The sequence below is a fragment of the Tarenaya hassleriana genome, unplaced genomic scaffold (assembly GCF_000463585.1).
Source record: "Tarenaya hassleriana unplaced genomic scaffold, ASM46358v1 Cleome5, whole genome shotgun sequence".
NCBI classification, from domain to species: domain Eukaryota; kingdom Viridiplantae; phylum Streptophyta; class Magnoliopsida; order Brassicales; family Cleomaceae; genus Tarenaya; species Tarenaya hassleriana.
The window spans coordinates 756,261-767,756 of NW_010967707.1; the positions used below are offsets into that span (position 1 = coordinate 756,261).

The following is an 11,496-nucleotide window of genomic DNA, read 5'->3' on the forward strand; positions in this document are numbered from 1 at the left end:
CAATACAAAAAAACAATGACCATATCGTCTACCTGCTCCCATCAGTCCTCATACATACATACATACATACATACATACATACATACATACATACATACATACATACATACATACATACATACATACATACTCTCTCTCTCTCAACTGGGTTCGACCAGAAGTGCGAGGACACAACACAGTTCGTTAGGAAGGAGAGGGGAATGAGAATTACTTGCCAGGCGACGAGCATTCCAGCTGACGACAGAAACCGAGGATCTCGGGTACAACGATCAAGGCAGAGTCGTTAGTCGTCCAATGAATGTTACTTGAAATTACTATGACGTTTTAAGGTATTTTTATACGGTAATATTAGCATTATATACTCGTAATCATTGTTCTCTTGTCCATACATTGTCTTCTTGTTGTAGAAAACCTTCAATCATGTCTATTACGAGTCTCAGAGACATAAGCAAGAGATGAAGCTGATGATAACACTACTAAAGAGTGCTACAGTATAGTTGAACTCACTACAAATTCACAATCACAAACATCTCGGTCAAGATAAAGCCTCAGACAAATCCTTTTATCTTCAGAGAATTGCAGCTTCTGCCAAGTAGGTTCTCCCTGAAGACAGGGTCTTGGCTCCACTGCACCTCGACAAGTTGGATTAGATCCTCATTGGCATCACCATTAAATATAATTGAATTTTCACTCACAATAATTCCATAAGAAATATTAGAGGCTCAGATTTATATTACAGCTTCATCTATCAAGAATTTTCAGAAGCAGAACTGGCGTTAAAGCTGTTGAATTATTCATCACTGCCACTTGCAAACGCAATAATATAACACAAGAGACAGGAAACTTATGTAACAGAAGATGAAAAGAACTCGGATGTTTGGCTCATATCAAGAAATTCAACCATTGTTTTCCGGATATGCTTCATCGAATGGTCTCAGAAGCGCGGATAAATCGTGTAATCATAGCCGAAATTCTCCGATTTTCCCTGATACCATCAAAACCCATGAACCAAAAACCATCAAATTTCCAAGGTGTAGCCGTTACTTTGACACAGCTAAGCCGGAGAAAAAGAAAAGGCAAAACTGCAACACGAACGGCGGTCGATTTAGCAGGAGCTTTGGGGCACTCTTCCTCAAATTTGCAATTCAGAGAAGCCCGGGAGGCTCCTGCATGCATCGAAACAAAAAAAACCCTAAAACCGAAAGAAAACGATTCCAATTGAATCTGACGGAGGGGAGAAAACGACAGGAGATGAAGACACGGAAAAAACTCTGGCACTATGGTTCCATATATAGAGCCGCTTCTGGTAAAGAGATGAACGAAACCCTAGTTCCAACCACTATTGCGTCAAAATTCCGAGCTTCTGATTGATAGAGCCCATCTACGCCTATAGAAGGGACCTTTTCATTGTGGGTTCAATCCTTTTAATGGGCCTATAATCGATAATGGGCCTATGTCCTGAAATAGGCCTTTAACACTTAAATGGGCCCAACTATCGTGAAGGCCGATGACCTTTTCATTACTGGGGAAAATTAATGTGCTTTGAAGTTTGAACTATGAAGTTAACTGTACACACATTGAAATACATACACTATCCAATCCTGTATTTTATCGTTTGTAAGCGCCGAGAGAATTTGGTAATGTAAATAACCTATGCGCATACAAAATGACTCCTGATTAAACTAAGATAATATGGTTACTTTCTCATAGAATTTACTTGGCTCTAAAGGATATTCAAGAATCACAATCTTGATTGCAAACAACTTCATGGATGCGTATTAATCTTGAAACATGTACCAACTACTACCAGGTGCTAACTTCACTCCTCTTTCCTTCATTTCCCTTCTAAGTCTCAGCGCTTCTTCTTGCCTTCCTATGCTCATATATATCTTCCCCAATAGCACATAGTTGGCCGGATTCTCGGGTTCTATCTCAAACAGTTCTCTCGCTGCAATTTCCGCAAGCTCAACCTCGTCATAGATAGAACAAGCCCCGAGCAATGCACCCCAAGTTTTGGCCGTTGGCTTCTCGGGCATCGATTCTATCACTTTGTGGGCCTCTTCTAACCGGCCTGCTCGGCTCAGACCATCCACCAGACACGAGTAATGGTCTCTGCTCGGGCGCAAACCATATTCCTCTTGCATTCTCCGGAAGTAAACCAGCGCTTCATCTGCAAGCCCTGCGTGACTGCAAGCCTTAAGCACTGCCAGAAACGTGATGTCATCGGGGGTTACTTTGGTCGATTCCATTTCTCGAAATGTTTTCAGGGCGGCCTCGGCATCCCCGTGAAGTGCGTATGCTGATATCAAACTGCTCCAAGCGATCACGTCCTTCTCAGACATGCTCTGAAACACGGAATCCGCATAGAGAACGCATCCACTCCGCCCATAGGCCTCCACTAACCCGCTTCTCAATTGAAGGTGCGTCTCTATTTGATTCCTAAAGGCGTAAGAATGAATCTCCTTTATCAAGCCAAATGCACCAATGCCAGAACAAGCGGGTAAAAGGGCAAGAAGGGTAATCAAATTCGGCCTAAATCTAAAGTTTACCATTTTCCGGTAGAACTCGATTGCCTTGTATGACCCATCTTCCATACCGGCCAAACCAAGTATGATAGCATTGAAAGACGACTCAGTTGGCATAACATCCATAGCTCCGAACAACTCCATCGCCTCACGGATCTTCCCGCAGTGCGTGTAGTGAGAAATCATAGCATTCCACACAACCGCATTTCGCTGAGGAATTTCGTCAAACAGTTTTCTAGCGCAGGAAAGGGACAAGCATTTACCGTACACGTCCACAAGCGCGCATCCGACAAAAGGGTTGGCAAGAAAAGCCGATTTGACGGCGTGGGCATGGACGGAGACACCGAGAACAGGATGTCCAACGGTGGCGCACGACTTGAGGACGAGAGAGAAGACGAAAGCATCGAGAGGAAGACCGGAAGAACGCATCTGGCGGAAGAGAGCGAGAGCTTGAACATGGTGACCTTGATTCACGTAAGAGGTTAACTGTTTAGTCAGAGAGATCAATCTGGAGTAGTTCGACGCGTACGAGGAGGACATGAGATCCGGCCGACAAGAAACTCCGGCACAACGTTTCTTTATGACCGAAATAGATGATAATGATTTGTGATGTAAATCTAAACTTAATACTGAACAAACAAGTCGTTGTAGTATAGTGGTGAGTATTCCCGCCTGTCACGCGGGTGACCCGGGTTCGATCCCCGGCAACGGCGCTAATTTTTTTATTGCGTTTTATTATCAGAACCCAAATATATATTGAGCTGGTTTATTATTTTGTGGGGGGTTACGAAATGCTACATTGTAATTGTATTGCTCTTGTTTTCATACACCCAAAGCCAAGAACATGATGAGCAATGCCATTCTGCACGAGAAAATTACAGAGCTTTGATTCTTGTTCTGCCGTTCTTTGTCCTTCTGTGACTCATTCTCCTACCACTGCAGTTGACACACTGATCGTTTATGTACTGTTTATGTTTATCATCAAAAGAAGAAGAAGAAAAAATAACTTCCAAAACCTGTGATCTATGAGTTGCAACACAACAATGTACATTCGCCTTGCAAGCTACCAACTCAAGAACACTGTTTTCTCCTGAACTCCTCAGATAACAATGTCTGAACAAGCTCCTGCAGCCTCTCGGCACCAGCACCCGGCCTGAACACCGAGTCATTGCCACGAACCGAGCAAGGATCAGACCCGTTTTCCAGACTCCCAACGCACCATGCCCCCGGAGAAAACCGATGTGTCCGTCCCAGCAGCTCTTTGTCAATCTTGTCCAGAACAGGGCTGTCTTTGTGGAACTTGCGTGCGAATGGGGCCTTGCTCTTGACCATCTTTTCATAATCTTTCATTGACAACGAGATTGGGTGTTGCTTTGGAGGATTGTCCCAAGCAATGTAGTGAAGGTCGTGCCCGATCGCAGTGCCACGGAACTTCCCAGTGTTGCAGATGACCGTGTGGAAGTACCCTTCGGGGGAGGACACAAAGTTCGTGTAGTACATTAAGACGGTTCTCGGGAAATTATCCCACCCCCAGATGCAGTATTCAAGAAAGGACCTTGTCAGCAGCACCCAGGCCGAACCTGCAGACAAGAAATGAATCATGTTTGATTTTGGTCTGTTACTACAGGACCCATGTAAGTAACCAGTACCTAGAGTCGATGCTTCATCTGTCTATGGTTTTAGCTTCTAATCGGGTTTTGTATTTGTATCCGGTTAGGCTCATTGTGTTTCTTGGTGTGGCATGTTAAGCTTAAAACTTAATGGACATTTATCAGAAATCAGATGAAAACATGGAAACATTAGTTGATGATGGTAACCTGTGAACAGCTTGAAAGATGTGGGAAGTGATCGGCGTTGAGTAGTCCAAGCAAGATCGGATTTCTTGGACAGGTAAAGGCCCGGATCGACGATTATGGATCTGCCCCTCTGGTTCCTGCAAAAAGATCGGGAATATATGAAACAAATCCCCACAGTGAGTAGACGGGAAGAAACCTTCCTAATATGGTACTGACAGCATTAGGTGGCTTTGCTTACAGTTTCCACCCGGTCAGGCGCATGTGTTCAATGAAATTGAGATCCCGAGACAAATTTGAAAAGACATGGAGCAAATCTGCAGTGTTAGAAGGAAAGCCACTGCTTATATAAGCCATCTCGGATGAAAAACACTGAAATTATCGAGATATAAGATGCCCAAAGAAAGAAGAAAGACTACAACAAGAACAAAACACGAATCCAAGGCAAAGTCCAGCAAAAGAACAGCACAGGAAAGCTATGCGATGCAATGAGACAGACGAGGTTACTAACCATCTTGTGTCACGAGAGGATAGTCCGAGGCACTGAGATTGAGGAACCAATCCCACTCCAAGCTCTCTTTCAACAGAATCGAAATGGCCTGAAGTGTGGAAGCAATCATCGTAGGGCCTTTATACGTAACCAAGTTAGACTGAGCCATTACACGAACGTTCTCCACTTCACGGAAAGTCGGATCACTCTTCACAGACATGGCCAGTTCTAGCCGTTCTCGAGGTGGAGCCTCGAGATCTAAATGCAGAATATACTGATTTCTCGGATGGTACACTGCCTGCAAAGTCCTCATCATCCTCTGGCTGTCCCCTTTTGTCCCCGAAATCAGATATGCTAACCTAGGTGGTTCAGAATTAGATTTCTTCCTCGTAGAGTTCAAAGACTGTCTGAAATCAGATTCTACAAAGTATTCATTGGATTCTTCTGAGCTTGAAACCGGAACAACATCCAATGGCAGCTGATCTTCCCCATAAGACCCATCGAATCGGCCGAAAATGAATGACATTAACAGAGTCATCGACATCACCAAGCTTGCCAAGAATGGAACCATCCATTTTCTGTCAGTGGAACCTCTAAACCCTGAGTGTGAACTAACATGTCTCTTCACCAGCTTCCTATACAGTTTTCTCATTCCCTATCCAATGAAGAACACGATTCAGACAGGCGATCAAAATCGTTCCCGAGCACCTAAACGGCTCGAAAGCCCGAATCTTGTTACAAATGGATACATAAGATTCATGAAACTGGTGCAAAGGTTGTTCGAGTTACCAGAATTCCAGACACCCGAGTCTCAAGAGGCGAAAAGGAAGCGACCCAACAAAAATTTGCAGCAGAAGTTCTTGAGGTATGTCCGAAATTGGCAAATTCAATGAAAATGACGAAACCCAATAGCTAAACAATAGAAGAAGGGTTAAAGATGATAAGAACATCAACTACCAAATGCACCAACCGAAAAAAAAAAGGAAGAGGCTTTTTGGCAAGCAGCTGACAAAAGAAGAAAGCTTGTTTAGTGCTAAGATGAGTCAGATCTAAATCGCTAATCAAGCAGGAAAAAAACCCCAGACCGCTGGCGAAGAAGACGCTTGGAGTCTAAGTCTCGTACCCTTCAAAACAAACAAAGACACTTCGGTAGAAAAAGACAGGTGCTGCAAGAGAAATTAGGGCATCAGAAACAGAATAAGGATTTAAACAAATCCCCACAACTTTGCAGACAAAACAAAGAAGTGAGTGTGAGAGAGAGAGAGATTCAAAGGTGTTGGAAGAAGGAATTAAGAGGAGAAAAGAAATGCCTTTGGATTCAGAGCTGTCTGTAAGAGGAATAGGAAACCGACGCTGAGAGAGAGACTAAGGGAGACGAAGAAATAACAATTAAATGTATAAACCAGACACTTGTGTCAAGCCTTAACTTCAAATGTCGGCAAAATCAAATTCTAAATTAACGATCATGTTTTCATTTTTTGGGTTTAGAATAAGTTGAATTCCACCTAAAATAAAAGGGTAGAAACTCAACTCACCACCACAACGAAGCGACAAGAAGGAGAATGTCCGTACGACCGGAGGGGGATGTGTAGTCCACGCGCGAGTTTGAGCTGGGAACTAACCCGAGTAATCGGAGTGAAAAGATCTCATGAAGGGAGTTGAACTGAGAAGTGAAAAATAAAATCTTACGAGCCGAGTTAATCGTCCTGTCCGAAACCACTGGAACCACGCGATGATGGACACGTGGCAGGATCTAATGCACGTTTAGGATTCTCCGTTACAGGAAAAGATAGTCAGAAATGACTGTGAGTCGCAAAATTAATTGCGAGAGATATGACCGTTTTTTTTTTTTTTTGCATTCAAATGGATCAACAGTTAGATAACAAGAACATTTGAAGAAACACGTAGTTCGAGTCAAACAGGCAAAGCAGTTTGTATTTGTGACAATTTTGTACAGATGGGTGATTGATTTAGTTGCTGTTTACAATCAGCAATAAGAGAGTAGTGATGGAGAAAAACTGTAATAAGAGTTCGTAGTTATGTCTGAGACAGAGAATGAAATCGATTACAGAAAACAGTGTTTGGATACAGAAAACAGTGTTTCACCCAGACTGATGATGATGCCTCCCTCCTCTGCCACGTCCAAACCGACCTCCTCCACGTTGAGGTGGCTTCCTTCCCTGCTGCATTGAAGAGCCTCCCAGCTGAAATCCATGAGAATGCGGCCTCTGCTGCTGTGGCTGTGGCTGAAAGCCTGGAGAAAGGAATGGATTCAAGAGGGGTTGAGCTTGTGCTGCACTTTGGAACGTCCCCTGAAAACCGCCCGGCTGGCAATTGAGACCTATCCCAAAAGCTTGGTTGAGAAGGTTCTGACTTAGCCATGGCCCTGAACCTGGTGGCCCTGCAAACAAGTTTAAGCCCCCTTGCCCACCTTGACCAACCATGTTCGGGATTGTCATCTGCCCAGAACTCAGTTGCTGCTGCTGGAAAATCATTTGGCTCGACGTAGGAATTTGATTTTGCATTGGGATCAAGGGCATCTGATGCATCTGGACTAGATTCGGCATCGCCATCTGGTTAGGTAATGGAGGCTGATACTGATTCTGCTGATTAGCCTGGGAGTTCCAGGCTGAACCCTTTGGGAGAAACCCGGGTGGAGCCATGGTTCTATTTCCCAAGTTATCCATGGCAAACCCTCCCATCTGTGGCTGTGGCTGTGGCTGAAGGTGAGGAGCTAAGTTGCCCATTCCAGCACCATTTAGTGCAACCATAGAAGAGATCGGAGAGTCAGAATGATTAAAGGACAGCATATTAGGCATGACAGTCTGCTGCATAGGCTGGTTCTCCATTTGATGAGGCGAGTATCTGTTCATGTGCCTTCCCGGATCCCGATTTTTCTTCTTCTTGCTGGTCTTGGTGTTACCGGGTTTCTGTTCATTCATCCCTCTCTTTACCATCTTCTGCATTCTTCTGTACTCAGCTTCTTTCTCATCATCCGAGAACTCAACCTCCTCTGGCATCTCCTCATCATTCTCACCAGATGCATCATAGCCTTTCTTGTACAGGTTCTTGTCGTTGAGAACATGATTTGCAAACTCAGCAACAAACGAGACTGGAGTTCCCTGATTAATCCCTTCAGGCACTTCGCTCTCTGAATTGAATCTCACAATGTAGTAAGGATTCTTAACTGGTCCAAAGATCTCATCCACCATACCCAGTGGGGCTTTCCTTCCAGTTATCCAAAGAATAGAACCTTCGCTTAGCGGATTATGCTTTTCCACGCCCTCAACTATGACTTGTGTGCCTAAAACCTACGATATCACCAATCAAAGGATAGCCGAAACATCAAGCAGAGAAGCGCTTAGACAAATTTTTTCATCAAGTTCAACTTACCGAAAGAACAACTCCAACAGGCAGCATAGCATGATGCGGTTCCAGAGTAGCATTCACAGCTGGTACTGGGGGAAGTTCCTGAAGTAGTTAATTGGAAAAACAAAAACAAAAATCAACCATATACTCCATGATAAGCCTCTCAATTGAACCATAGGGTAGTAAACATTTCTGTTCTGTTGCTTAGATGAGAACTGCCCAAAGGGATGCATCTTACTTCCAAGCAAATGAAATTGGGCAATGGAGTGAACTATTCTCCAAAATATCCCCAAGTAAGAAACATGAAGTGAAATAAGAAGAAAATTGCAAATAGAGTGCAGAATTACCATGAGCTCATTCTTTGACCGTATGGGTTGTTTTGTCTGTGTACCAAGGATTTCTTCATCCTCATCATCACTCCAAGCAGTCATGGCATTCGCATCATCATTCCCACCTTCAACATCGTCATCATCGTCATCATCATCATCATCATCCATCTCACCATCATCCTCTTCTCCATCTACACTCTTTATCTCACCTTCTTCGAGTTCACCACCAGCCACATCGACCTCTTTTCTCAAGATTATCCTTGCTTCAGGATCTCCTTTCTTCTTCTCCTCGTCGCCGTCGCTCTCCTCTTCACAGCTGCTGCTGGTACTACTCTTGCTGCTGCTCGAGGAAGAGCTCGAGGCTTCAATCTCAGACTCAGAAGAATTGGTTTCATTCTTAGCCTCGTCACTCTTCTGATCATCATCCACAGCCAAGCTAACCTTCTCAAACCCTTCTTCAATAGAACATGCCAAGCCCTCCTCTGTTTTATCCAACTTAGCTTCATCCACATTCACAGTGGGTGAAGCAACAGGCACAGATTCAATAATCTCAAACTCATTAAACACAACTAGACCTTGCCCATCTTCCCTCGCCCTAGACTCATCGGGAATAACCGATGCAGAGCTCACTGCGATTCCCTCAGAAGTATCACCCGAAAGTAGTTCAGACTTCATTTCAATCGATTCAGACAAAACCGAATTCTGGTTGTCCACACAAGTTTCTTTGCCATCCCCTTCTTCAACCATCTCCATTCCGTCCTCGAAAAATTCAAACTCGTTATCCTCTAATCCGAACTTGTCTAATTCCAGATTACTCCCCAACCAGTTAATGGAATCAAAGTCCAGGAACGAATCGGCGAAGGACAAATCAAGAGGGTCCTTGAAAGATTTTACCTTGGGATCCTGATCGATCTCCTCTGCTCGCTCTTCTTCGACGGTTTTGACGGCTTTAGAAGGAAACCCCACCATGGCCCAAGAGGGAAACGAGATCGCTAAGAGGAAACAACGAAGGAAAGCGAAAGAACATGACTTCTGCAGATTAATGGCGGCGACGAACTTATATAGGAATTGCTTGGAACAAGCGCGAGGGTTCGGTGACGCGTTGGGGTTTAACGACAGACCGAAATGTTGCTGAACATTAGGGTTTTAGCCTGACCATATATATATATATATATATATATATATTACAAAGTACATATTTTTTTAATATATCCTGGACAACATAACCCAAAAGTTAACATTTTTAATTCAAATTTTACATTTTTTTTTTACTTTTTTTTTTCTTTTCCACTTACATTTTTTTTCTTAAAGTTTATATTTTTTTTTACTCAAATATTGCTGCTTTGTGTATTTTTGGGAAATTTTTTCATTGGTTCATTGAAGTACTCGGCGCCGGAGTGATGTTGAACGGTGTTTGTGGCGTTTCCGATGAATCTAGTTGTAAAGCGCCATTACAGCAATCTCATTCTCAAACCGCACTCTTCTCCGACCAAACAAGCCCGGATCTTGGAGTTCTGCAAATCGGGCTTACTCACCGAAGCAATTCGTGTCCTAAACTCAACAGACTCAAACGAGATCTCTCCGAAGCCGAACCTCTACGCATCTCTCCTGCAAACTTGCACCAAAGTATCCTCCTTTGGCCACGGCCTCCAAATCCATGCCCATGTTGTCAAATCGGGTCTGGAAACCGACCGATTCGTCGGGAACAGCTTGCTCGCGTTGTACTTCAAGCTGGGACCGGATTCTACAGATACACGGAGAGTTTTCGACGGGATGTTCTTCAAAGACGCGATCTCGTGGTCTTCGATGGTGTCTAGGTACGTCAAGTGCGGAGAACACGCGAAGGCGCTTGAGACGTTCGTGGAAATGTTGGATTTTGGGTTGGAGCCGAACGCGTACACGTTGTCGTCGGCGGTCGTGGCTTGCTCGGAGACCGGAGATGTCAGGCTAGGGAGGTGCTTCCATGGCATCGTCGTGACACGTGGGTTCGAATGGAACCATGTTATCTCTAGCTCATTGGCGGTAATGTACGGAGGGAACGGAGAACCGAGAGACGCGAGACGGGTGTTCGACGAAATGCCTGAACCAGATGCAATATGTTGGACGTCTGTCGTATCGTCGTATACGAAGAACGATATGTACGAGGAAGCTGTGGAGTTTTTTTACGTGATGCATAGGAGAAAAGGGTTGGCGCCTGATGGGTATACCTTTGGGACATTGTTGATGGCATGTGGTAATCTCGGGAGGATAAGACAAGGGAGAGAGATTCATGGGAAGGTTACAACATCTGGGATGTTGTGTGGAAACGTTGTGGTCCAGAGTAGTCTTCTTGATATGTACGGTAAATGCGGATTTGTTAAGGAAGCTAGGCGGGTTTTCGATGGGATGTCGGAGAAGAATTCGGTTTCTTGGTCGGCTTTACTCGGGGGATATTGTCAGAATGGAGAGCACAGAATGGTTATTGAGATGTTCCGTGAAATGGAAGAGAAGGATCTCTACTGTTTCGGGACTGTTCTTCGGGCCTGCGCTGGTTTAGCGGCCGTAAGACATGGGAAAGAGGTTCACTGCCAGTACATTAGAAGAGGCGGGTATAAGAATGTGATCGTGGAGTCGGCTTTGGTCGACGTGTATGCCAAATCCGGTTGCGATGATTTCGCTCTCCGTGTGTTCTCAAAGATGTCGGTGAGGAACCTGATCACTTGGAACACAATGCTAGATGGGTTGTCCAAAAACGGGAGAGGTGAAGAAGCGGTTATGTTCTTCGAGGTGATGGTTAAGGAGGGGATAGAACCCGACTACATCAGCTTCGTCGGGGTTCTTTCTGCATGTAAACACACGGGTTTAGTGGAGGAGGGACGGAAATACTTTGCGTTAATGGCTGACAAGTACAGGATCAAACCGACTGCTGAGATTTACGGTTGCATGATTGACATTCTAGGACGAGCTGGCTTGTTCGAGGAAGCAGAGGATATGTTAGAGAAATCGGAAGA

General features: G+C 44.4%; 4 protein-coding genes and 1 non-coding gene across 10 annotated transcripts in view; 2 read left to right on the forward strand and 3 right to left on the reverse strand.

Annotated features, from left to right (window-relative positions):
- Positions 1-1,677: 1,677 nt before the first annotated feature.
- On the reverse strand, positions 1,678-3,167 carry LOC104826021 (putative pentatricopeptide repeat-containing protein At1g03510). Its single transcript, XM_010558514.2, has one exon. The coding sequence runs from the start codon at positions 3,063-3,065 to the stop codon at positions 1,779-1,781; it is 1,287 nt and encodes a 428-aa protein (XP_010556816.1). The 5' UTR covers positions 3,066-3,167; the 3' UTR covers positions 1,678-1,778.
- On the forward strand, positions 3,167-3,238 carry TRNAD-GUC. The gene has a single exon. It is a non-coding gene; the product is annotated as a tRNA-Asp (tRNA).
- Positions 3,239-3,314: 76 nt separating this feature from the next.
- Positions 3,315-6,442, reverse strand: LOC104826022 (beta-glucuronosyltransferase GlcAT14B). Of its 4 annotated transcripts, none has more exons than XR_773680.2 (6): positions 5,598-6,257; positions 4,830-5,463; positions 4,560-4,635; positions 4,343-4,458; positions 3,542-4,105; positions 3,315-3,461 (listed from the first exon to the last, which is right to left on the reverse strand). XR_773680.2 is itself a non-coding variant. In XM_010558519.2 (6 exons), exons 3-6 carry the CDS (start codon positions 5,458-5,460, stop codon positions 3,597-3,599), a joined length of 1,332 nt encoding a protein of 443 aa, XP_010556821.1. In that variant the 5' UTR covers positions 5,461-5,463; positions 5,598-5,974; positions 6,344-6,442; the 3' UTR covers positions 3,315-3,596. The 4 variants fall into 4 exon arrangements, 3 of the variants coding, with proteins under 3 accessions (XP_010556821.1, XP_010556819.1, XP_010556817.1); XM_010558519.2 differs by adding an exon at positions 6,344-6,442 and having other exon boundaries at positions 3,315-4,105; positions 5,598-5,974; XM_010558517.2 differs by having other exon boundaries at positions 3,315-4,105; positions 4,830-5,516; positions 5,598-6,258.
- A 274-nt stretch (positions 6,443-6,716) lies between these two features.
- On the reverse strand, positions 6,717-9,642 carry LOC104826023 (H/ACA ribonucleoprotein complex non-core subunit NAF1). 2 transcript variants are annotated; one of them, XM_010558521.1, is made up of 4 exons: positions 9,401-9,642; positions 8,525-9,253; positions 8,202-8,279; positions 6,717-8,119 (listed from the first exon to the last, which is right to left on the reverse strand). In XM_010558521.1, the coding sequence occupies exons 1-4, from the start codon at positions 9,473-9,475 to the stop codon at positions 6,911-6,913; spliced, it is 2,091 nt and encodes a 696-aa protein (XP_010556823.1). In that variant the 5' UTR covers positions 9,476-9,642; the 3' UTR covers positions 6,717-6,910. The 2 variants fall into 2 exon arrangements, with proteins under 2 accessions (XP_010556823.1, XP_010556822.1); XM_010558520.1 differs by having other exon boundaries at positions 8,525-9,642.
- A 164-nt stretch (positions 9,643-9,806) lies between these two features.
- The window catches only part of LOC104826024 (pentatricopeptide repeat-containing protein At1g03540), a 2,667-nt gene continuing 977 nt past the window's right edge, over positions 9,807-11,496 (forward strand). The window contains exon 1 of one of the 2 annotated variants that reach the window (XM_010558522.2): positions 9,807-11,496. In XM_010558522.2, the coding sequence (XP_010556824.1) occupies positions 9,935-11,496 (1,562 nt within the window). In that variant the 5' untranslated portion in view covers positions 9,807-9,934. The other variant, XM_010558523.2, reaches the window with a different exon arrangement.

What these genes read in the sequence shown, in the direction of transcription:
- LOC104826023 (XM_010558520.1), bottom strand. Translation starts at nt 9,475, where the DNA reads ATGGTGGGGTTTCCTTCTAAAGCCGTCAAAACCGTCGAAGAAGAGCGA. An exon ending in GGTCAAAGAATGAGCTCATG is followed by an intron (nt 8,280 to 8,524) that starts GTAATTCTGCAC and finishes TAACTACTTCAG; the next exon opens with GAACTTCCCCCAGTACCAGC. An exon ending in CTGTTGGAGTTGTTCTTTCG is followed by an intron (nt 8,120 to 8,201) that starts GTAAGTTGAACT and finishes GTGATATCGTAG; the next exon opens with GTTTTAGGCACACAAGTCAT.
- LOC104826022 (XM_010558519.2), bottom strand. Translation starts at nt 5,460, where the DNA reads ATGAGAAAACTGTATAGGAAGCTGGTGAAGAGACATGTTAGTTCACAC. An exon ending in CGCCTGACCGGGTGGAAACT is followed by an intron (nt 4,459 to 4,559) that starts GTAAGCAAAGCC and finishes ATCTTTTTGCAG; the next exon opens with GAACCAGAGGGGCAGATCCA. An exon ending in ATCTTTCAAGCTGTTCACAG is followed by an intron (nt 4,106 to 4,342) that starts GTTACCATCATC and finishes TCTTGTCTGCAG; the next exon opens with GTTCGGCCTGGGTGCTGCTG.
- LOC104826021 (XM_010558514.2), bottom strand. Translation starts at nt 3,065, where the DNA reads ATGTCCTCCTCGTACGCGTCGAACTACTCCAGATTGATCTCTCTGACT.